The sequence below is a fragment of the Chroicocephalus ridibundus genome, chromosome 19, assembly GCF_963924245.1.
Source record: "Chroicocephalus ridibundus chromosome 19, bChrRid1.1, whole genome shotgun sequence".
Lineage (NCBI taxonomy): Eukaryota > Metazoa > Chordata > Aves > Charadriiformes > Laridae > Chroicocephalus > Chroicocephalus ridibundus.
The window spans coordinates 5,669,551-5,694,741 of NC_086302.1; the positions used below are offsets into that span (position 1 = coordinate 5,669,551).

At 49.7% G+C, this 25,191-nt stretch overlaps 1 protein-coding gene across 2 annotated transcripts; it reads right to left on the minus strand.

The window, feature by feature from the left end:
* Window positions 1–1,999: 1,999 nt before the first annotated feature.
* Window positions 2,000–25,191, minus strand: YTHDF2 (YTH N6-methyladenosine RNA binding protein F2). Of its 2 annotated transcripts, XM_063356047.1 has the most exons (5): window positions 24,873–25,191; window positions 24,582–24,606; window positions 24,113–24,192; window positions 18,274–19,860; window positions 2,002–3,062 (listed from the first exon to the last, which is right to left on the minus strand). In XM_063356047.1, the coding sequence occupies exons 1-5, from the start codon at window positions 24,897–24,899 to the stop codon at window positions 3,039–3,041; spliced, it is 1,743 nt and encodes a 580-aa protein (XP_063212117.1). In that variant the 5' UTR covers window positions 24,900–25,191; the 3' UTR covers window positions 2,002–3,038. The 2 variants fall into 2 exon arrangements, with proteins under 2 accessions (XP_063212118.1, XP_063212117.1); XM_063356048.1 differs by lacking the exons at window positions 24,113–24,192; window positions 24,582–24,606; window positions 24,873–25,191 and adding an exon at window positions 21,608–21,676 and having other exon boundaries at window positions 2,000–3,062.

Sequence of the window (25,191 nt, forward strand, 5' to 3'; positions counted from 1 at the left end):
GACCAGAACAGGACCGGGTCCAGACTGAAACGGTTCCCTGCTAGTCCTGGCCCCCCCGAGCATCCTCGGGAGGGTCGGCAGAAGCAGCTACCTCAAAGTCACACATCAAATAATCACTTTTCCCCCCCCGCAATCCGAGCTACCCCTTTTTCCCAGGATTATTTCTCCCCTCCGGGACGTTCATTGGCCTCTTCCTTCAAAAAAAACCCCTCCTAATATTTAACATCGGTCCCAGCTTTGGTGTTCTCCCTTCTGTCCCCCTCTGGAAGCCCCACAGGTCTCCCAAACATCAAAGGAGGAGCTCAGCCAGCCAGCGATACACAAAACTACCTATTTTTCTCTCCCCTCTGCAGTTTGGGGTGAAACGGGGCTGTTTTGGGTCCCGGAGCACAGCGGACTCCCATCCCGGAGGCGGCTGGTTTTCATGGGAACGATGCCAAGGTTGAAGGCGCTGTGGAATAAATCCTGCAGGGAACGCAGGTACAGGGAGGGCGATGTCCCAGCAAATCGACTGCTTTGCCTTAAAACAGGGATGGAGGGGGGTGGGAAGCTAAAAAAAAAAAAGATTAAAAGAAAAAGAGCGTTTTAGGTCTCATGCTGCTGAACACAAGGGGAAATTCAAGCAGCAACACGCGACGCCAGCGTGGGGCCGTCCCAGGTGAGCGGACGCGGGTACGATCTGCGAATGAAGTGATTTTCTTAGGCAAAAATAACGGCAGGTGCTATACCTGCACCCGAAGCGTTGCGGTTTTCAACTCCCATCTTCCCCTTCCTCTCGCGTCTCTCTCGGGTCGCTGCTCGAAGAACTAAAAAGGGGAAGAAGCTGGGTCCGACCAACACGAAAGGGAGCAGGCGAACACCCCGCCAGGCACGGCAGGAACGGCCTCTCCCCGCCTGGCTCTGGGTATCACAGCTGAGGGTCTCTCCAAAGACAAAATTTCCGCCCCTTATTTCACCCAGCTTCACAAACGATGCAGGTTTTACGCTCCCTCTGAAAACGCACGAGGACACCAGCGAAGAATTTGGGTTTTGGGAGGCAAACGGAGAGGCCAAGGCCATCAAAGAATTTAAAAGGATAGAAATTCTTCCGGAGAAAACAAGTAAAATACCCCAATAAAAATTAAAAGGCCGCAGAGGTGCTTTTGGACACCCGCAGAAACATCAGCCCAACCCCCTGAGGAAGCAGCTGGGGTCCTCACCCGACACAGACCGGGCTCTTTGGAGCTGGGTTTTGTCTGTTGGCTTTTCAGAAGGAAGAATTATTAAAAATAATAAATCAAGCGCCCTTTTCAGTGAGCGAGTACAGGGGGTGCGAGTATTCGCCGTCCCGCGCGGTGCGGGAACAGGGCGATGGGAAAGCGAGGTTTCACCAGGCCGATTTTCCACCCGAGGTGAGAACATCCCATTCCAGGTGTTTCCCTACTGTGATTTGATAACGGAGAAATTTTCAATATTTTCCTTGACAACGACCCAGGAATTATTCACAATTAACGCACCGTCGCCGGCTCAGCCAGATTTCTTTGGGGCTCTTATTGCCTCCGAACCGCCAAAACAAGAAAAACCTGGATTTTTTTAATTTCTTGACCTCGAGCAGTTTTCCCTGGGGAGATCATATGGAATGCGAGAGGGTGCCTGTGCTCTGGAAAGAGCCGGATAATCCCTAATTTACCCAGGAAATGGGAACAAACCCTGAAGATCGAGGCCGGGCGGGCGCTGCACCTCTGGCCCCGGGGACAGCCCACGCCACGGGGCATCTTCCCACCTCAAGGAGCAAAAACACCACCAAAATACTGGGAATAAGCCCCGGTCCCGCACTAGGACTGACCTCGGGATGTCCGGAGACGGGTCACAGCACCCTGCTGGAAACCCAAGGAGAAACGGCCTTTTTGGTCATTATTTTGAGGTATTAATACAGCAGGGGAGGCCCGAACTGTTGTGCAAACACGGTGCGTGTCCTCGCTACAAGGGAAAAGGGAGCGGCAGACACCAGTGATGCTCAACAGGATCTCACGTTTATTATTGAGAAGTGATTAATGGTGAAAAGAAAGGCAACGCCCATTCCTCATTGGCTTAACAAGAAACTGAAGAAACATATTCACTACACATTTTACAAGATTTCTTCCCCCCCCCCGCCCCCCTCCCCCGTTTGTTTTCGTCCAAAATTCATTTTCCTGTAAACAAAACCAGTTTTTACCACTGTTCTCAGCTTTCCAAAAAAAAAAAAAAAAATAAAAATCAAGTTAATCCAGAACTTAAATCTGTAAATCCGTATAATGCACGAGAACGGAACATTTCTTAGGACTCCTAGTACTTGACTTTTGAGTAACGAAGGGTCAGAGAAAAATGAACCACCTTTAAGACACAACCTCGTGGACAAGTTCTGTTCAATTCTTCTTAGGCCAAAACCCCAACTTCCTTGTAGAATTCCTCCTCTTCCAGGCCAGGGCGGTGAGGGGTGGGGTGGGGTGGGGGGGAAGAAAAAAAAAAAAACCCAAACCAGTTACTCCACTTTCCTGGGTGGATGTTACAACTCGGTGTTCCAAGTGCAAATGTCAAAACCAGGGGAAGGAGGCGCGAGGGGGTGGAAGGAAGGGAAGCGGCGGGGGTTTAAAAATTAAGAGGGGGGGGGGGGCGGAAATAAAATATAAAGGCATATGCCACTTACGGACTTTAAAATCCGAAAAAAAAACCATAGTAAAAAGACAAAAAACAAAGCGTATGCTCTGAAATCACAACCAAAGCCAAAAGAAAGGGGACAGTTTTTACCTATACTCTACCTAGAAGGGATTTTTTTTTTTTGTTGGTTTTTCTTTTTTTTTAAGTCCTATGTCTTGTGAAATTCCAATACTTTTTTCTTTTTTTCCTTTCAAACTGCAAGTTTGTAAGAGTCTTTTTGAAGTCAATGAAATTAAGAAAAAAAAAAAAAAAAGTCCTAATTCTCTCCGGGATATTTTTGCTCTTCTTTTCTCTCTCTCTCTCTCTCTGAAAGATAGCTGGGATGCAATCTCTGCTGCAGTCTCTGAGGGAGGAATGGCCTTTTACTTGACACGGCCTTGGCGTTCCTGCAGGAGGAGGAAAAGAAGACGTTAGCTGAGAGCAGGTTTATTTCAGCGCTTTCAGACATCAGCATTTCGACGCGTGGATCTGCGGTGGGAGGCCTGTCGCACGCGAGCAACGTCCGAGGAAGAGTTACTGGTGTTTGCAGAGGAGGTACCGCAGCTGCGTAGGGGTAACGTGCTGATTTATCGCGCTGCTTGGGTCTACGGGGTAATCGCATTTCCCCTTTTCAAGGGTTTCCGATACCGCAGCTCCGCTCCCCTTCCTCTCTCCATCCTTCAGCGGAATTACAGGCTCTCCCCAGGACGGACACGGCCAGGTTGCTCCAAGCCAGAGGTTTAATGCATAAAGAGGAACAGGGGGGAAAAAAACCCAAACGACCAACCGCAAAACAACCACCAAAAAGGACAAACGGAAGAAGAACTGGTGAAAAAAAGTGAGTCTAGGTCAGTGGGGAAGTTTGAGACCCCACCTGGAGTCCTCGGCACAGGAAGGACATGGAGCTGATGGAGCGGGGCCAGAGGAGGCCACGAAGATGATCCGAAGGCTGGATCCAGCCCCTCTGCTGTGAGGACAGGCTGGGAGAGCTGGGGGGGTTCAGCCTGGAGAAGAGAAGGCTCCGGGGAGACCTTCCAGCCCCTTCCAGGACCCGAAGGGGGCCGGCCTACAGGAAAGCTGGGGAGGGACTCTGGGATCAGGGAGTGTTATGACAGGACACGGGGTAACAGCTTCAAACTGAAAGAGCAGAGATTTAGATGAGATCTCAGGAAGAAATTCTTGGCTGTGAGGGGGGTGAGCCCCTGGCCCAGGTTGCCCAGAGAAGCTGTGGCTGCCCCATCCCTGGAGGGGTTCAAGGCCAGGTTGGACGGGGCTTGGAGCAACCTGGGCTGGTGGGAGGTGTCCCTGCCCGGGGCAGGGCGTTGGAACTAGATGACCTTTAAGGTCCCTTCCAACCTGAACCATTCTGTGATTAGGGGTGACAAAGCTCCTCACATCGGGACACGGACCTGCAGCACCCACAAGACACCTCAGACATCGACAGGCTGGAGAGCAGCAAAGCAGAGCTCCGGGCTGGAGAAGACTCAGGCAGCTTTGGGAACGGGGCTGGGGAGTGCTGCAGGGAGCAGGCAGAGCCCCCGCACTGGGGAGAAGGAAGGGGAAGCAGGGAATGACGCCAGGGCCCAGTTCTGCCTGCAGGCAGCTGCTGCCGGAGCAGGGCAGATCGGCTCCCCGGGCACTGCGGGTGTTGTACAGACGCTGGGGCCTCACCTGAGCTCCCATGAGGGCCTCCAAGCAGCCTGCAGCTCCAACCCAGGCAGTACCGACGCCTGCCTCCCTCTGCAGGGACTGAAACAGCCCCCAGCTACCAGCAGAACACCTCGCTGATAACTCTGAAACCTACTGATGGCAACCACCAGGTTCACAGGCCTCCCCCAGGGTCGATGCCACAGGGTTTTCCCACTGACTGCTGCTACCACCCCCTCAGTATTCATCCCTGTCTCTCCTCCAGCTCTGAAGGAACACACTGTCTGGAGACACACTTGCACCAAGCTGAACAGGCAGTGCGGCACCAAACACACCCAGGCATCAAGGGCTACTAAACCCTCTCCTATGCCGAGCCCCACATGCCACTGTCTCTTCTCTGTTAAACCCCAACAAAACCCAGCAGCTTTGCACAGAAGCTGGTCTAGACTATCCCAAAGGGTTAAGAGATGTCGCCCAGCCCGCCTTCAAACTGCCATTTCCAGATCATATGACACCACCTCAAAAATAAAACCTGTCAACAGCTAAAGGGCTCTTGGCCGATGCTCCTCCCTGCCCTCTTAACTGCGTCTTCAGCAAGCACAGGCAAGTCCCTGCAGTCTTGTGTGCAAAGGGCACCACGGCGTTTTGGCTCTGGCTCCCACACGAGCGAGTTAATCACCACCTGAGCCAGGCCCGAGAGATGTCGCCAAGTCCATCCCACCTCCACACCTGCAGAAGGTGCCTGCTGGCAGAGCAAGACGGCATGGGTTCTCCCTTCTGTTAACGTTATGTCACTTAGGAAGGACACTGTTAGGGCTCTGACGACCTGAAATCTGGTTGTTTCAGCTCGGGATGTCCCTGCGAGGCTGTGGCCCCCGAGGTCGGGGCAGTGGCAGAGCTGCCCCACGTTAACTTGGCCATCAGAGGCACCTTCCCTTCCATCTCAGCAACTCACTGGCAGGGGGAGCACACCCCCCTCTGCCAGAAGCATGCAGGTTGCTCAAAGAAACAACGTCCTCTGCCATCACTGCTCAATCCAGGGAGGGCTTGTCTCCGAGAAGCTTCGATCCCAGCCTAACAGCACGTTATCGCCATCTAGTCTTAGAAACCTTCCCAAAAAGAGCGGCCTTGCATCCAGCTCCAAACAACGCCCCAGGCTTTGGCAGCCCCTCAGCCACACGCAGACGGTGACCCAAGGAGCCTTCAGCTCCAGCTCCTCTGCACGAGCTGGATGGCAAAGCATACCGTGCACAGATTGCCTTCCGGGGAGAGGGATTAGACGAAGGCACACGTTCTCTTCAAGAACATTTGCCCCACATAAGTTGACTTAATTCTCCTCTTCTCTGGTCAGTCTGCCCAAATCTGTTGCAGGTGGTATTCGTTGCTAAAAACCAGCATTGCACAACAGCAAAAAACCACCTACCGCGCTGGGAAGCAAAGCCCGTCCTGAACGTGAAGTAAAACAAGTGCTGCAGGGAAAGCCACAAATCTAAAAAAGAAGGTGCCAAGCCCTGTTCCTTCGCTGCTGCCTGGCTCAGCAGCCGGCACGTTACATTAAACAAGGACAGATGGCAACGTGACACATTCCTTCAGGAAGAAGCCGCAACTGCCTGAGCTAATGCCTCTGTCTTCCCAAATGTAGACATGGGATAAGCCGACTGCCAGGTTCAATCGCCCCCCTCGCCATCAGCAGCCAGGGCCAGCGTCCTGGGCTGGCTGCAGACATGGCTGAGGGTCCTGCTGAGCATGTTGCCCCGTTAGCTGGCCAGATGGACCCCGATTAGTCACTTCTCCCTGCTGCGATGGTGAAGCAGCTCCCAAGGACACTATATGGTTAACACACGGAGCAGGAAGCAGGACCCAGCCTCGGTGCAAAAGTGACACACCACCCCCCCACCACCCCGATAAAATCCCAGTGTCCCAGAACAGAAGGCATCACCCTCAAAAGCGAGGCCAGAGCAGATGTCCCTAAGCCAGAGAGGAGTCCAGAGACACGCCTGAAGCGCACATCTTAATTTCAGGGTGGATAATAGCCCAACTTTTCTCAACACAGTCTTCTGTTTAAAACCTCCTGCTGTTCAACCTCAAAATACCAGCGCAGAATGACCCGCTCCCCTCCATCAGTGCTGCAAACAGTATCCTAAGGAGCTCACCGCACAGAAATGCGGTGTGACATCTACCCAACCCTGCTGCGGGTTCTTGAGGGGTTGACTTCGACACCTACCTCAGGCTGCCCTGTCCGAACAGCGGGGCTTTAACCACAGGCAAGCCTATTCGCCCACCAGGAGACACTAGCCAAGAGTTCGATGGCAGGGAAGGAACAGCTCTCTGCTCGTTTCAATATTTCTTTTCTTGCTCTTCTCTAGTAGATTCACAGCTGCTCTCTTCCGTCTCCTCCTGGGGAAAGGGGTCAGCCAGGGCCTGAAGGATTTTTACACCATCTACTCTGCCAGCCCAACTGCAGCACCTCCCACGCACACATCTTGGTCCTTGGGGTGTTGTGGACTTACAAGCGAGCACCCAAATCATAGCAAAACAGCAAACAGATCTACCAGAAGACACAGCAAAGGTCAGCGGTGTTGCAAACGTTCATCCTTCCTGGCTCATCTGCCTCCAAAATCATGGGCTGTCGGATGGTGTAACCCACAACGCGCCAGCTATGGGACAGCCCAGAAGGCAGAACAGCATCTGCAAGCACATAGTCCCTGGAGGGTAAAGTGATTCCATCAGAAACGGTTTCATTCTCTTTGTCTGCACTTCAGAGAATGGTTTGGGTTGGAAGGGACCTTAAAGATCACCCAGTTCCAACCCCCCCTCCCATGGCCAGGGACACCTCCCACCAGCCCAGGTTGCTCCAAGCCCCGGCCAACCTGGCCTTGAACCCCTCCAGGGATGGGGCAGCCACAGCTTCTCTGGGCAACCTGGGCCAGGGGCTCACCACCCTCACAGCCAAGAATTTCTTCACAAGATCTCATCTAAATCTCCCCTCTCTTGGTTTAAAACCATTCCCCCTCGTCCCATGGCTCCCCTCCCTGATCCAGAGTCCCTCCTCAGCTTTCCTGGAGCCCCTTTAGGGACTGGAAGACCTCCCTGGAGCCTTCTTGTCTCCAGGCTGAACCCCCCCAGCTCTCTCAGCCTGTCCTCACAGCAGAGGGGCTCCGGCTCTCTGAGCATCTTCATGGCCTTCTCTGAAACCGTTCCAACAGGTCCGCGTCCTCCTGACTTTCGTTAGACCTGGGCCATGTGCTATTGATCCATGTGGGAGAAGCATGAAAAGGCCACCAGCTCAGACTCTCCTCTCCACCTATCAAACCCCTCGGCAACCGGAGGGGCAGGAGCAAGGCAGCACCGAAATGGCTTTAGTGCAAAGCGATATGCCGATGACTAGAAAGACACGTGACATCGCTCAAATCAAGTGCTGGCACCCACCAGTTCACCGCGAGCACACTTCTGGGCTGGTGGTGTTTAGAAGCACCAAGCTCAGACAAGGCAAGCATGTGTAAATAGGAGCCCTCTGTAATCATTCTGCTTAAGCCACTTCAACTCATGTCACCGCCATCCCCAGGGAGCTGCAGCAATGTCACAAGCCAGGTCCCGATAATAACAACCGAACTGAACGAGCTGGTGGAGAAGGCTGATGAGAGATTACGTTATCTAGTCACACTGGGGAGCCAAGAACAACAAAAGGCTCAAAAGTTTGTACGAGAAATGATGACGGTAGGTGATAACGTTGCGCATTTGTTCAGAGGCTCTTACATTGATTAACAGCAAACGTTCAACCTCAATAGCTCTCCAGCCAGGGTAAGGATATTGTTGCCACACTACAGATGGGGCAACAGAAGACTATAATCAAAGGGAGGGTCTGGAGAAGTACCAAGAGCATGGTCCCAGCTGTGCAGCATACAAACCATGGTTTATTTGGACCTGTCTGACCTGGAGCACGGTGTAGCGGCCTAAAGACATCAGCCAAGCCAAGAAGCAATCTCAGTTTCAAACTGAGGTGGTCCTACAAGCAAAAGGCATCACTCTCCCAGTACCTGCCCACTCAGGGAGCGCAGGAGATCACTTCATTAGAGTATGGTCTGTGCTAACAGCATCATTCCCCAAAGGGCCAAGACACCCAGCAATCAAATACTGGCCTTAAGACACACACATGCAACTCTCGCTCGTCAGACACCTTGCTCCACAGCCCGACTCGTCCCACGATGCCTGCTGCAACCACGCGGCATTTTGCTGTTTGAATTCTCCTCCCAAAGCCGCTGCCTGTTGTGCGCTGGATGCAATCCTAGCAAACAGTGCGGGAGGATTTCCACGTGTCCCTGTCTCCAAGGCAAACATCTCACTTGCCTCAGAAACCAGGAGTTACGGCAGCCCGTTACCACCGATGTGCCCACCACGGCCGTCATGGCAGGATCAGCTCAAGGCACAAATGATGCACGATGCATCATTTTCTTATTATCCTTGTCTGCTCCACAAACAGCTTCAAGTCCTAACTGATTTACAAACCAAACATGAGGGTTTTCCTGTTGTCAGCGTCAAAAAAGCCACCAGAGTGACAGAAAAGCTACGTCCTAGTCTGCCTCACCTAGGAAAGGGGGTAAAAATCAGATAGCGACCTGGTTGTAGTCAGACATCTTCATCCCACCTCCCATTCACGTAACAGAGCTCACCACCAAGAACGAAGACCGGAGATACGCAAATAAAAGTGATTTTTTGTCACAGCAGGAAAGACCTTTTGTTTTACAGATCAAAATCTAACGGAGCAAACCCAAATATCCACGCAACCCCAAAGGGGGCAAACTCACACCACGGAAAAAAGCACGAACGAAGCAGGGACACAACTGTGCCTGCTCAGTCCCTGCAATTCCGACTTCGTCCCCAAAAGCGCAGAAGGCAGTACCAGTCCCCTGCCACCACACCGAGCACGCGTGGCCGGGCAGTTGGGAAGTTCTGGTTTCCTCTTGAAACCCGAGCGCACCGCGGCAGCACTGCTCCATGTCGGTCACCTCACCGCTTAGTCAGAAGGATATGAAATCACGGAGAGTGAATAAAAACCAGCAAGACGTAATTCTTCACGCACAGCCGTAACCCAAAACTTGCTTTAATGTCAGGAAACATAAACCCCACAGTGGCCACGCACATGAGATGTTGAATTTCCATGTCAGAGCAACTAGCCAGGGGTAAGAAGGACACGAAGAGTGCCAGGATTTCCCCCTGCAGTGGGTTTTACACACACGAGGTGGTCCCAGCTGTCAGATACCAGCAGGGACACCGCCGCGCCCTGGCATCTTTCAGGGCACCTTTAAAAGCGATGCAACCAATTGCAAAGGATGAACCTCTTCCTGCTTCACCATCGCATTTGACTGCATGAATAAAGCAGCCCAATTCCCAGAAACGTTTATAATTACCCTCCCGTAGAGAGCCTCGTCCCACGGGGCAAAACTCGTGCAGGAAACAGTATGGCAGAAAAGCTAAGAACATACATGAGTATTTAGAGCAAAGAGCAACACGGGGCTCCCAGTGGCAACCCATGCGAGGACGACTGGGCTCCCACTAGGGACTGGAACTGGACTTGCTGGCTTTGGAGCACAAGCAAAACAACATCAGCACAAGTCCTTTCAAGTCATTAGGATGGAAAATAAAACCTTCCTTGTCTTACAGCGGGGAGTCTTTCGTTCTTCCCCATCACTACGAGGGATGAGAAGTTTGCCACGTTTCTTTTTGGAGTTTGCCAACACTTCCCGTTTGGGCAGCCCGATTTCTCCACCACGGAGCAGCACGCTTGGCTTTGACCTGTCTGTCCGCACCGAAATCCTCACAAAGCAGGGAAGAAAGTTAATAGCAGGGAGGGAAGTAATGGGAACAGTTAATCTGAAAGTTTAAGCAAAGAGCATTGAATTGCTGACAGCATTTACCAGAGGCTCGCTCTGAGCATCGTGCCAGAGTTTTGACCTATCGCAGATGCAGTAAGGTGTTTATGTATTATTTCTTTTAAAACAGACTAGTGTTCCTTCTCATTTGGGTTCACACGAAATGTGTTTCATGACTTTGGGGGGGGTACCTCTAATCACAGCTCACGCAATAAATATTAGCACCGGAAAATGAGTGCCATGTGACTCTAGAACAGAACAGACGTCCACTTTAACGCTTCAAAATCGTCACTGCTGGAGAGTTAACAAAGCCTTTGCACTGTCCTCTGCCGCACCACGCACGTGTAATGCCAAGGACGGAATGATCTTGTCTGGAGAAAACCTACGGAGCTTCACTGGAATTTGTGGTTCCATATATTCATGAGAGATCTAGAAAGAGGAGCGAATAATAAAGCGACAAAGTTTACTGATGATACGAAGCTATTTGGGGTAATAAAAATAGCAGCCGACTGTGAAGAAATAGAGGACTTTGTGAGAAAAAGCAGCTGAACATTGCAGTGAATTTGGTCTGCCTGGTTTGGATAAACGACACATGGGAAAAATTACCAGCCTAACTCCAAGACGACAGGCTCTGAAGTGACCATTAACAATTGGGAACAGGAGCTCAGGGTTAGGATCTACGACTCCAGGAAAACGCCGGCCATCCAGAACAGTAAACATAATGCGGAATAGAACACATCACCCTGCCTTTATACAAACCCAAGCAGCACCTCTACGCCGAGCAGCGCGTAGCTCTGCTCCTCTCCATCTCCACGGGCATGCAGAAGAACTGGAAAAGGGTCAGAGAAGAACAACAGGGATGAGCAAAGGACAGGAGGGTTTCCAACTGCAGAGCCACCGTGCTCTAGCAATCGAGCCTGGGAGAGACGACTGTAAAAGCAGAGCAGGCACAGAGAGGACATTGAAATCAACTGCTCACCTCTTCTTCCAGCACACGAATTAGGGACTATCACATAAGGCAGACTCAAAGCAAACTAAAAGGACATGTTTCTTTACACAACACATAATTAAGCTGCTGTGGGATCCTGAGGATGTTCAAGGAACACATCGAAATCTTGGAGAAGAAAAGAAATCATGAGCTATTAAAGACAAAGAGACATCCTCTGGGTCAAAGAAATTCCTGAGCTGCAAATTGTTGAAGGCAAGGAAGACCTTCAGAGACGGATAAGTATGTGCTTGCACTGTCCTTACAGGCATTTGCTCTTGACCATGTTATTGTTAGCTGCACACAGAGGATTTGACTTGGAAATAGAGAGCAAGGATGCTTGAGCAACGCCTCGCTACGTGTCCAGCAGACCGTATGCCACAAGGGATGCAATATTACGCAGCCTTGCAGCCTGACCCACTGTAGGTCTTGTGTTTGAGGCTAAAATACTACCTCCATCCCAAATAAGGCACAAGAAATACTTCACACTACAAGAAAACACACACCACAATATTCTGTATTATGAAAGGACAAGAGGAGATCTATTTGCCTACTTCTGTCAACCGTGAAGAGCTGAATTCACAAGCTCAAGTAAAAGAGCCAACAGTCCCCACAGCCATTTGTGTGTACCCTCATTTTATTGCCACTTGAAAGGGAACACAAAGCAGTATTCACTGCAACACAGTTTTATATTTCAACTTTCCCCCCCCCTTTAAATGTATCAAGATCATAGCACTCGAATCAGCTGAACCCTAAATCACACTGGCTTGCAACAGCTAAAAAAAAAAAAAAAAAAAAAAAAGGCTGATGATCAGGACTTCACAATTTCTTACAACTTTGCAGACGACGATGGGAAAGTCTCTGAAGTCATTTTGCCGGAGATGGCATCACGTTAGAAACAACGGAGCAGAGAGCAGAGCCTTCCCCACCTGTACAGATACGCACAGGGAAGGAAACTAAAATAGCGTGGTTTCTTCCCCCCTCCCAAGATGAGAAACAAAAGCACAGAATTTTAGGTAGATTTTATCTAAGTCTGGTATCACATGACGAGAAAGCTCTGCAGTTAACCACAAAAAAAAAAAAAGCTCAGCATTGTCCTTTTAATACAAAAAGACATTCTAATGATAGGGAAGCAGAAACGCAGTCTGCGTTTCCAAGTTCTTGCTGAAGAACAGCTTACAAAACGCAAACGCTTTATTATTAACTGCTGAAATGCACTATTACATGACTTATACACAATTAAAAAGCCTCACACTGGGCAGCTAGTCACTGGAAGGAGCCACAATCAACTCTCTATTCCAGTCATCAGCTCGGATAATGACAATCCTTGTTAACGGAGACTTCCCTGGGTAACTTCGCTACAGCAGAAGCACGGCGGCACTGTTCTAGCTGGCAGGCGCCCAGCATCCTGCACCACTAAGGAACTGGTTTCTTAACTCACAAGCGGTAAGACAGTACAATTACTACCAGGTACAAACAAGAACATCCAGGAAAAGGAGAGAGCTCAAATAATTGCGGCGAAAACGATCGCACAGTACAGAACGAGAGGCTTCCTTAACAAATACCTGCAAAGTGTTACGTGACGGGAGACAGAAAAGAAGCAAGCAACTTCTTTCCGACAAAAAGCTGTTGCAGAATTACATTTTCATTAAGAACAAGTGAGGAACGTTGTGCGTGAAGCTATTCTTGCTGCTTTGCACATACACAAGGCTCACGTATCGATGTACTTCAACAGTTTTCTTGGGATTCTAATCAGCTTTCAGCAGGGTCTTGTGACCCACTGCACTCCTGCACCAGGCAGAAAATCCAGGGAACTGAGCAGGACCGTGCCCAGGTGCCTTCACTGAGCAAAACAGCTGGCAAATACTCATCTTCCAAGGAAAACTACTACTTCTGGAGAAGCAGCTGTTAATAAAATAACCCGAAACACAATGCCTGTGTTGGTAACTATTAACCTCGGCATCAGCAAGTTACCCAGAACACTTGGAAGTAAAAAGAAGCCACAGCTGATGCCGCCTTACACACTCCCAACCCGCCGCACCATTTCTAGGGAATTGGCCAGCCACACATATGCAATTTCAACTCAACTGCAAAAGGAGGAATAATCTTTTTTTTTTTTTTCCTTAAGACATTCACTTGAAGTCATTAGTATGCTCATAATGAATGCAATTAACATATTTATAAGAACAACCAGGTTCAGGGTATTCTGACTCAAACCACCCAGCTGAGACGAAGATAACCTGGACAGTGGGGTGGGCAAGAAGTGAGCTGGGAACAATTTCACAATAAACTTTCCCCACTCGAGGTCGTACCTGAGAGATGCAGAACCTCCTCCACTGCGTCTGCCCCGGTGACCGGAGAGGAACGGCTCTGAATCCCATCGCCGCTCCTCGAGAAACAATTTTAAACAGCGCATCTCGGCAGCTCCTCGAATCAACTTCAACAAGTCCACTCTAAACACGGTATTTCATAACCTTTTATTATAATATTAATATATTAAAATATTATTTTAAAGACTGGTAACAAGATATTAAGAGGCAGGGCTATGGGGCAAGCGTAACTTGCTCTTCCACCACTCAACTTCCACTTTACTTGCAGTGAAATGGCTCCCAGCTGCTCCCGTTTTAGGGCTGAGGAAACAAACTCCTCTGTCTTACAGCAGAAAACACCAATGACAGCACCAGCCACAACTAAGCCTTCCCCTCCAGATTTTTCCTGCCTTTAAACGATGCTAGAACACAACCAAAAATACCTGAGAACGCTGTTAAAGACCTTGTAGCGCTGGCTTAAAAATAGCGTAAGCACAAAGCGCTCCTTATGTCAAACAGCCAGCACCAAACTACTAGAAAAAGCAGTACGGGTTCCGTTTCCTCTATTACTGGGCAAATGTACGAGCATGGGCACAGATGTACGGGATTTAAAAGGCCTGGGAATAAACCGAGAGAAACCCTGTGCGTTGCCGAACAGCGGAGGGTATTCGCAGCAAGGAAACTCTCTGTCCTAGCGCATCAATCAACTCACTTCACTGTGGCCAGGATTTGGAGCAGAAAAAGCAAATGGCCTTGGGATCACGGGATGGAAGGGACCGTGCGAGTGCAAGCAGCCTTCCTTTGCTGTCCCAGGGAACAGGAGGCTTTGCCTGGATATGCAACATCCAGGAATCGAATCTCGTAGTCGGAAGCGCTGTCCTGGAGGGTACGCTAAAGCCAAAGCAAACGCAGCGCTAGCCAGGACCACCGTTAACCACGGGAGAAAGAAGTGCTAGCCCAACGTATAGGAAATACGTTCTCTCCTCCCGACCGAGATTCCTACAACTCTCTTCCTACAACTTAGGAAGAAAAAGAGAACTTTGCAAAATACATCAGAAAGCATTATTTTTTTTTTTTTTTTTTTTTTTTTTTTTTTTTTTTTTTACAGGGACCGTGAAACAGTCTGCCAGTTTCAAAATAGGCTCATATAACGCCACTTAGCTGTCCCTTAAATCATATCTTTAAGGGGGGCACTGACACTTGCCACTATTAATACTCCTTTAACCAGCAGATGGTGTCAGCTGAGACACAAAGCAGCACGTTTCCGGAAATAATAGCCCCAATCTGGCGAATCACACCTATCTGTTCCCAGGCTGGTATTCCTCAGCACGAAAAAAAAAAAACCACAAAAACCCACCCCATCCTGCACAGCTCATCCTGACTCAACGCCCACCAAAGTCCCAGCACAAAGCGCCTCTCATTAACTGCAGACCTGACAACTGAGCACTCAAGGGACAGGACAGGACTGCGTTTTTATGGGATATCCTTCCTAAAATCCCTGGGGACCTTCAAGGAACCAAGTACCCCAAACCCTGGGCAAGGCAATGGGAGAAAGAACCAAAATAAACTTCTCAAAGTTGACATTCACTGCTTTTCCAGAAAACACAAGCTCTTAACCTTTCACATGCCAAGCAGATCACAAAATCTTTACACGGAGGTCACTGCAACACTCCTAGAAATGTGAGCATATTACTACGGGCTAGGGATTTTTGTCGTCGTTGTTGGGATTTTTTTTAAAACAAAGATAAAACAGTCCTTACAGGGAAGAAGTTGGTGACATGCTCTGCCACAAAGGCAGCTGTTACAGGTTTCAAGAAGTCCTAAACTGCTCCAGGTAGGGTTGCACTGGGAGTCAGCTTCATCGTTTTAGGTCAGGAGAACATCCAAACCTTTTAAAAAACTGGATTAGTAGAGCAAAGCAAGACGCTCCACGGAAATTGAGATTGGGCTCTGAGGACAAGGTGGGCACAGGTGATAGAAAAGGACAAGCAAGAGCATGATTTCAGCGTTTTCAACACAGAACCATTTACCTCCCTCCACCGGCCAACAGGAATAGCATGAACACGAAGCAAAGCATTTTTCATATCATTTCTGGGAACTATATTAGGCAATTCTGAAGAAGTGATGTTAACAGCGAGAAGTATAAAAGAATATTCAAGTGTTCCCAGACTTTCACAAGAGCTCGTCCATCTGCTCGGGTAGCCAGCAGGAATCAAACTGCAAATCAGACAAAGGTTTAGGCGAGTTGAAGCCAAGTGAAACAACTGCAGCTTGCTCAAAGTTCAAAACGAGCCAAACCTTGAGATATTTAAGCTTCAAGGAACAGGAATGCAGAATATTAACATATCACCGCCATCCAAAGACGGGTGGCAGAGACAAAGAGCTGGTAGCAGTGGGATTTCCCCGACACAAAAGCAGCTTGACAGACCGCAGGCAGGGAGCTGCACCACCGGCTGCTGCCAGAGCAGTTTTTTTAACTTTCCAGTGCCTTAACTCTGGTTTCCGATTTATTTTTTTTCTCCAGGTGATGGACTACCTGAGATGCTTCAAGGCAGACATAGCATGGCTTGGGCCAGGGTAACCATCAGCATTCACTCCAGAAAAAAAAAAACAAAACAACCAACCAACCAACCCTCCTTGAGCAAAAACGACTGCTTCTCAATGAAACCATGAAAGAGCAGTTAGAGAAACCTCAACCATCTTCAAGGCTGCGTCAGCGAGCAATCGAGGAGGTCAAACTGCTGCTGAAAGAAAGACCAAGTCACTTCCTCCGTGCCGGATGTCGCAGGGCAGGGGCCCTGAGCATGCAACAAAGAGTGAGTCAATGGTAAAAAGCAAACACCAACTGTATATCCGCAAGGCTCCCTTCCTTGCCGATGAATTCCAGAGACATATGACTAAGTTCCCTTTCAAAGAATAAACGTTTTCCTAATCAACCACTTCTGCACTGGGGTGCCGCGCTGAACCGACTGGAACATCGTTTCGAAGGGAGGCGCTGGCGCTCTGAACACCCCTCAGCTGCCGGCTCTGCTCCCGACCCTCGTACGCCAGCACCTCCCAAAGACATCACAGAAAGCAGGGGAGGAGACTTCAAAACGCAATTGGAAAGGTGAGTGAAGATGGTTTATAGTTTTAAGGAAACCGCTCAGCCACATTTTTAATACCGATTTTCAGACATGACAAACAACTTGCACGCACCGCAGCCTTCCAGCAGAAGAGACCATCGGTCTGTCCACTTTTTCCCCAGCCTTCCCCACTCTCTCACTCTTCCTGCCGTTCGCCACCTGCTTACGTTTACCCAGAATTAACTCTTCTCATCCATCTAACCCCCACCTGCCCGCCGGCAACATTTCCCCCTCTCCCTGCATTCTCACACTGTGCCGAGGTCTGTCCCTCGCACACTGTTGCTCCCTAAAGTCACATCTGGGGCATAGAAGAAGTCCCGAGACATCCCGCACAGCGTAGATTTCTGATTGCATTAAAACCTCAGTCAGTAAAAGAGAAATCACCACTTCAGTACAGGCTGGATACCAAGAGGAACAATTTTAGGATGTGAAGTCAAGCGAAACATTCAGGTTCTCACAAAAATCAAGTTTACACCTCCACATCTTGCAGCGTATTCCTCCCTTACAGATTTCCTTCCAGCACCGTAAGTGCTAGGCTATCAGTTGCAAAACACGACCACCTTTGTGTATGGATGATGCTATTTATACAGACAACGCTCTAAGTAAAATATATTTAAAAAAAAAAATTTAAAACTGCATTCAGCTGCAGTTGCAGCTCCCAATTCAGTTCTTCGACTGTTGGGTGGAAAATTCCCCATCGCTGAAACTAGAGAGATCATCAGAAAACTTGGCAAACTACCAGAAAGCTGTGCTAACACTAATTTGTAATTACTATTTTGATCAAACACAAGCAAGACCCCTATTGCGGGGAAGGTCGGCCACAGGTGACTTCAACACAGCTGTACCCAAGCAAGATACGAGGCCCACTGGTCACTGAATTTTGGACAGAATTTTCCATTAGCGATCCTCCCGTTAACGAGTCAACGATGACAGCAGGCTCCGAGCGTGGCTCACGTGCCAGGCTGCCGGGCAGTGCCCATGCAGGCGACAGCCCACCGGCTTCAAATACAGCCGAGCTCGCTGCCAAGGGGAACAGAACAACCCGCTCCGCATCCACCGGAGAGAGGACAAGTAGTCACGGACTGAAACTGCAGCGGGGGAGATTGAGGTTGGGCATTAGACAAAGCCTTCTAACAGGAAGGATAATTAAGCGTAGGAATAGATTGCCTGGGGAGGGACAGGAACTGCCATTCCTGAAGGTTTTACAAGCGGTGGGAAACATCTGTCACGCTGACCCCACTTTGAGCAGGGGGTGGATTAGGCGGCCCTTCAAAGACCGGGCTCTGTTTTCTAACAACTCCCCAAACCCCCCGTCGATCTCTTGCCTACTTTAAACTGTCCCGACCCACGAACGGACAATAGCACAGAAATAAATTTTGTGTAGAATACAGCACTGGGGAAAGGCTGAGATTTAGAGCAACCAGAGGGCAGTCGATGGCAGGCAGGGGCTGGGCAAACCTCCTCCCACCGCTCTGCTGGGGTGCTGGCACCCATTTCCACCCCAAACAGGGGCTGCCATTCGGGTGGCGGGTTCCATGTGCAAGCTAGCCAAAACGCAGACTGATGCCCACCAAGCTTGCTCACAAGCCCACGCTTTCGGGCCCTGGACTTACTCCAACGCAAGGCAGCCCTCCTCCATCTCCTGCCCCACAGGACTCCACCAAGACAGACAAACAAGTTACCTTTTTAACATTTTCCTCCTCCTCTTGGCGTTTCTCATAGTGTGAGAAGTCATCAAAGATGGAGGTGGTGTGCTTGTAGGTGGCAATGATTTTCAACACCTGCTTAGCCTTTTCCAGAGGCACCTCCTGAGTGTCCCTGGAGTTGGTCACTGGTTTATTCTCGTTGTTCTCTAGGCGGATGTGCCGCAGCTGGCTGTTGGGAACGTCCTTCACAAAAATCCACCTGACATCAAAACGTCCCTTCCACTTGTCCTGGGACCACACCCCCGCACACGTGTTATAGTCCACAGCAGATTTCATTTCTGCTACTCCGCAGAAGTGACCACTACCGTTGACACTGAACAGTAAGTAAACGGGGCCCTTCCCGTTCATGGAGCGATAGGCGGCATCCAGTCTCTTGTTGCCGTGCTCTGTACTGCACCAGATGTTATATTTAATGGAACGGTGGATATCGTCCTCAGAGTAACTCTTAATGATGAAAACCCGGCCGTGTTTTGGGTTCCAGTCAAAATCCTTGGGGTTGTAGTTGTTGATGGATCTCAACTTCTCCAAGACCGGGTGCGGCTCCGAAGGAGCAGAACCAGAACTGGCCTGAGACTGTCCCACTCCGTTACCGTCCACTCCGTTTTGACCGAACCCGTTGCCTCGATTACGAGGGGCAACCCAGCGGGTGGGCTGAGCCGCCTGCTGCGGCACAGGCAGCTGGGCCGGCTGCGGCGGCGGCGGGGGCAGCGGCTGGGGCTGCTGCCCGCTTGAAGCCTGTGCCACCGGTGGGCTGTTATTGATCTGCTGGCCCACGGGCTGGGGGGACACCTGGGCTGGCTGCTGACCGATATTCTGAACTAAGGCCTGCGACGGGGCTTTCGCCACCGGCCCTTTGTTATCCCAAGTTCCGATATCCATGTTGTGTTTTATCGGAGGCGGTGGAAGACTTGAACCTGCAATGCCATTCTTGGTCTTCAGCTTGGGCTGCTGCTTAGCCGGTTTGCTAGCGATGTCAGCCCAGGAGGTCGGCTTTGGAGGAGCGATAGTAGCCGGAGGCAAACTGTTAGATGCCACGATATTACTGGTAATGGATCCGCTACCGACAGCCGAACCAACGACTTTCGGGACGCTGCTTGCAACGTCTGTGCTGCCCAGCTTCAGAGCTGCCATCCCTTGGTCGATGGTGTTCATGCCAGGAGCCTTGTTCAGAGTCTCGTTAGCAAAGGCAGATTGCCCATCAATCATCGCTCCACCCAGCGAGCTAGGGGCATAGGCGTAATTGCTACTATAGCCAGAGCTTTGAGTGGATTGTCCCTGAGAACTGTTATTCCCCCAAGCCGAAAAGTCAATCCCACTTGGAAAGAAGTTAAAGCCATGCTGCCCGAGAAATGGAGTGCTGCCAAGGGCCCCTGGCTGCCCAAACATGGCGTCTGGGAGAAAGTGAGGCTCCCCGTTGCTCAGCTGTCCGTAGGAGGTTAGGTAGGGCATGGGGGGGTCACCCCCCGTAGACCAGGCAGCTTCGCCTAAGGAGTAGGAGAATCCGATGGAGGGACTGTAGTAGTTTGGTAAGTAGGAATCGGACATTGCGGTGTATGCATTATTCTGAAAAGAAAAAAAACAACCAAAAAATAAGCACTGAATAGTTAGAACACGCTGAACAAATTTCAAGGGACCAGGAATAAAAGCCATCTTAGACTTCCCGTGCTCCACCCTTCCCTACCTTAGGGCTGGGCAGATAAACAGGCCCAGCCTTGAACACCTCCTTTGTTAGAAGTGCTCTAAAAACTGTTTCATTGCCAGAAAGATTAAACACAAAGGCTTTAGCAAGCTTCCCATGCTCAGACGGGAGCACACTGCGCTCCTGATGCATGGTGTGGGACTGGACACCGCACTGCCCCGGAGCTCCTGCTCTGGCCACAAAAACAGTATCTTACCCAGCATCCAAATATTACCTTCTACTTTTTGTAGCTACTTCCAAAGAGGGCTTTTCTTGCTCGGGTAACGTAGACATCTGCCTTTATTTTGTTGTTTGTTTGAGGGAATGTTTGGGGAAAGGATCAAGAGAGAAGTGGAATATGGAAGAAAAAGATCCAGTGGAAGCGCGCTGCCAAAATCACTAACTGCCTTTTGCACAAGTCCCTTCCTTAAACTTATTACCCATAAAACCAGCTTTATCACTACAATTTAAAGTTTCAGAGCTCAAAACATTCCAAGAACCTGCAAACGAACAGGGATTTAAAGTTTCATCCTCAAAACACGAACTGTTCCAGTGCTGCAGGCACATACTAAAAAATACCTGAAAATGGGGAGTAATTGATAAGGTTTCAATAGGAGCCTCTTATAACATGGTGACAGCAGCAGCACAAAAAAGCAGGCTTCAGATCCGGAGAGTTAAAAAAAAAAAAAAAAAAAAGCTGCTCCATGCCTTGGTCTCTCTTTTAAAATCCAAGTAGCCTTTAGGTTACGAAAACAAATGCCTAATTTTACAATTAGGGAACTCTCAGACATCACCAAGATTTGCTTACATGAAAAACATCTGTCATTTTGCATTCAAACTAATGGCCCCTCCGGGGAGCGGTTAAAGCCGCACTAATGGACATTATCATCCCGTAATTTGAACCTGTGCGCAGCCAGCCTCCTGCTATACAGCCGCTGACATGCCAACCCAACGCAGATGAGATGAAAAGTCAGGTTCAGTTCCAATTTAAAAGCTTGGCTTGCAGCAGGCTCTACTCCATTTTTCGTTGAATCATGTTTTCACGTGCCAAGTGCAGCTCCCGAAGGACTTCACGCCACGCTGAAATCTATGGAGGCTCTTAAGATGGCTCTGGCACGCCGCAGAAATAGCTGGTTTGCCTCTCCACCTTGCACTGAGTTAAAGGAAAGCAACAGGTTTGGGGCAAACCGGGTTAGCCGCAACTTTACAAAAACTAGCAGGAATTGTTAAACATAACATGTTCAGAGACAAGGTTTGCTGTGTTGTATAAAACACTAAAAAGCTTTCTGTGGTACTTCACGGTGTGAACGCATGAAAATTCAGAGACAACCTCTCCAGCCTTTCCGTTTTCCCAAAAAAGGGAAAATTAATAACAAAACTAGCTCTTTGTGAGGGTGCAGCTTTACTAATTGCGGCACTCAGTCCTGCTACGAACAGTCTTTAGGGTTTAATCTGTTGAAGAGCAGGAACATTGACACCGACTAATTTGTAAGGCAAACGAAGGAACTTAAAAAAAAAATATTATTTTGAACCAGCAAAGTCTCTTCAAAAGATAACCCCCTCAGTTATAAGAGTAACAATACACTCTCCTGAAAAATAGCTTTAACAGAACAGAAATATGCCGGCCCATACCTAAAACCTGAGCCCAGCAGGCAGAGCAGCCGCTTCCTCTCCGCAGGCTTCTCCCTCGAAGCACATCACTGTCAGAGGAAAACCTGTCCCCTTGTCACCTCAAAATATTTTCTTACGTGCCATCGCATGTTTAACTTCATGAGGTATTTTAACACAGCCTGTACTAAGCTGTTACCGGCAGAGCACTCACCAGCTGCACTCAGGTAGCAAGGAGGGAGCGCAGGAGTTAAGCAACAGTTGAGCAGTGCCAGCACAGAGCAGATTTAAGCCAGGCTCGCTGCTGTGCGCTACCTGAATGTCTAGAGCCACCAAAAACGCCACCTCGCTCTGCTACCCTGCACTCGCACAACTGACACAGTTGCTGATTAGCATGCAAATAAAACTTCACCGGCTTTTAATTCTCTCCCATGACTAAGACCTTTTTGTAGAGTTATTTCCTCAAATTCACTATTCCTCTTCACCTCAGACTACAGCCACAGTTTAAGCTTTCTTATTGTTGCCGTCGAGCTTTTGGTTTTTTAAACTGTTGGAGAATCACTTGCTGTGTATCTGAGCTTTAAAATACACAGGAAGTGAACTGACTAGGCTGACAAGCTAGTAACAGTCGCACCTGAAATAGCAGCTCTTGAATGAAGAGCCACCAAACTTTACAACTCAGTTACCTCACACCCATGTGGAGAGCTCCGAAAGTTTCAGAAACCGCTCGTGTTACTCCGCGGCAGTGGGCTGCATCCGATTCATTTTTCAGAGCTGTCTGTAACTCCTTTTCCCATCTTCAGGAAACAGGTGCACGCTCTGAGACCTTTGTATTTTTGAGCCTGGCTGGTTGGCTCAGCAGAAACACAGCCCCCTCTAGACTGAATCCTTGGGTTTTGTTTTCTATTCTATTGAGCAGCAAAACATGGATGAGAGCTGACAAGCAACACGGCATGGTGAGAAACCGAGACAAAGTCGCCCTAAAGTTTCATCCAAAGTTAACATGGTGGTTTCACCTCACTCCCGCTGAATTTCTAAAGCAACACGCTCTGCTCCCCCTCCCGGGGCGCACTCCTATCACTTCCCTATTTTTAAAATGTATTTTTACCAGTGTGACACATGCAAAAACAAACTAAATTCAGAAGTTCTTCATCAAACATGCAAAAGAGGGTAAAATACCATGGTGCTTCTAGCATCATACTAACCTTTACTTACTCTCTTACTTACTCTTTTTAGGGGATTTAAATAAAACTTAACTTTGCAGGAAATAAATCCACATTCAGAAGGAAGCTGGAATTGGTGATGTTAATTTCAAGGACAGAAAAAAACCACCATTAAATGACAGCTACTAGGGAAGTAGCTCGTTTTATTCAAGACTTGAGAAAATAATCACACTCTCTTGCCCTATGCAGGTCAAATTCAGGCTTGTAACTTTTTAGGGAGCTGAATGCAGTTAATTATCTTAATGGACAGGCTGAATTATGAAGATGATGAACAGCTGAGAGGACCTTAAAGAATATTTAGCCTGATCTCTTTAGCACAGACTACGAAAATACTTGTTGAAAACTTAACTGAGACAGAAACCTGTTCTTGTGTTCCAATAAAACATGCATCACTTATCTGAAAAAAAAGACACTGTCTAGTAAAAATTTAAAAAACACACAAAAAAAAGAGAACAGCTTATTTGTACTGATCACAACTGGAGAGGGAAGGGAAGCCAAGAGAATGAACTAACTGCTCCAGTGCTACTACAGATGTTTATCTATAATGCTTACTTGTAACACCTAATCAGCTGAACTCCATCTGTTATGTGTCATTCTCCTACCACTCATGAAGAAAAACAAACAAAAAACAGTTAACAGTGGAGCTAATCTTAAATAGAAAGTTAAGAGGAAAAAGCATCTGGAAGTCTGAGTTTCAGGAGCTGATCACAAGCTCTCCAGCTCGAATTCTAACTGAAGTTCTCAAAAAGTCTTAACAGCCTTTATCACATGTCTGTTCTGTGGGTTTTTCTGGTGCAAAAGAGAGAAAACCCCATGACACACATTTTACTTGGCGGAGAGATAAGAACATTGATAGTATCCTCCAAAAGCCCTCAGAGCATAACTGCACCACATAAAGCAATTTCACAATGCAACACAGCGCATCTCCTCGTGCAGTGTAAAGAGCCAGAAACCAGCAAGGAAACAAGGTCAAAACAGTAAAACTGAAATAGCAGAAATGGTAACTTCAAGGCAGTTACGTTGAAAAAAAAAAAAAAAGAGGAAAAAAAGAGCTGAACACCAACTATAGGAAGTCCTTACACTCTCAAAAAGTTGCTAAAACCTTTACACCTCACCCACCACAATTTCATGGCATTTGGTATTTTCTGCCTGGATAAACGCATGTATAAAATAGCATGTTAGGGTAAGAAAGCCGGCAAACATCAAAACGCAACCAGTGGAGATGGGGATGCCAAATTCGCCTTTGCTAGCAAGCAGTGGGAAGCCCCCGGGCTATTCCTGCCCCTCAGCGGGTACTCTTACTCACCGGCCGGGCCTGGGGACTCAGGTACGGTTCAAAGTCATCGTCATTTAACCCATCCTTCTGGTGCACAGATCCGTTTTGCACTGAGGAAAAGATTTCGAGCGTTAGAAAGAACCCTGCCGAAAAAGTCGAACGTTTACCAACTTCAAGTGTTTAAAGACGGGCCTTACAATACAACTACAGCTCATTAGTTTAGAATAAGCCACGCTCAGCGCGGCGGAGAGCAGAAAGCCGCTTCACCACCGCACAAACGCTCTCTTCACTGCAAACTTTCCCCAGCCCCGGCAGGACGACGGGCTCCACAGCCCACCGGTGGTGTTTTTCCCCACCCCGCCCGGCAGCGTAAGGCCAGGCGGACCCGAGGCCGTGCCGGGCCGTCCTCCCCATCCCTCCCCCGCGGCCACGCTCCCCGCAGCCGCCACTTCCCCGCGGGATTCCCCCCTCCACACCGCTCCGTTTCCCGGCCTCTCACCTTTGTTGCCTTGGCCCTTGGGTCTCTGAGGAAAGAGAGAGGGAGAGCGGTCAGTCGGGGAAGGGAAGAAGCGGGAGGCCCGGCCCGGCCTCGCCGCAGCACAATGGAGGCGCGGCCCTGAGGAGGGGAAGGCCGCGGCCGCCGCCCGCCCCGCCGCTAGGCCCCGAGCCGCGGCCTCGCCTAGCGGGCCAGGCCCCGGGCGCGGCGGATAAAAGGAAGCGGGGGGGGGGGGGTTGAGGTAGAGGGGAGGGGGGGAAGGAAGGCCGGGAGCGCCGGCGGCGGGGTCCTTACCTGCTCCAGGAGGCTGCTGGCCGACATGGCTCCGCGGCGGGGGCTGCGGGCGGGGCGGGGCGGCGGCTTTGTCCGGGCGCGGCGCGGGGGCCTGGCGGACTGGGGCTGGCCGGCGGCGGATGGGGGCGACGCTCTAGCCAACCCACCCCCCTCCCCCCCCGCCCCAACTCGCCTCTCCTTTCCTCTCTCTCTCTCTCTCCTCTCTCTCTCCTCTTCCGGCCCCGCGTCTATGGCCCCGGCCCGCCGCCGCCTCGCGCCCACACGCGCGCGCGCGCTTCACCCGGGCGTCACGCGGCTCCACGCGCGCGCGCCCCGCGCT

What these genes read in the sequence shown, in the direction of transcription:
- YTHDF2 (XM_063356047.1), bottom strand. Translation starts at nt 24,899, where the DNA reads ATGTCGGCCAGCAGCCTCCTGGAGCAG. An exon ending in CAAGGGCCAAGGCAACAAAG is followed by an intron (nt 24,193 to 24,581) that starts GTGAGAGGCCGG and finishes TCTTTTCCTCAG; the next exon opens with TGCAAAACGGATCTGTGCAC. An exon ending in TGAGTCCCCAGGCCCGGCCG is followed by an intron (nt 19,861 to 24,112) that starts GTGAGTAAGAGT and finishes TTTTCTTTTCAG; the next exon opens with AATAATGCATACACCGCAAT.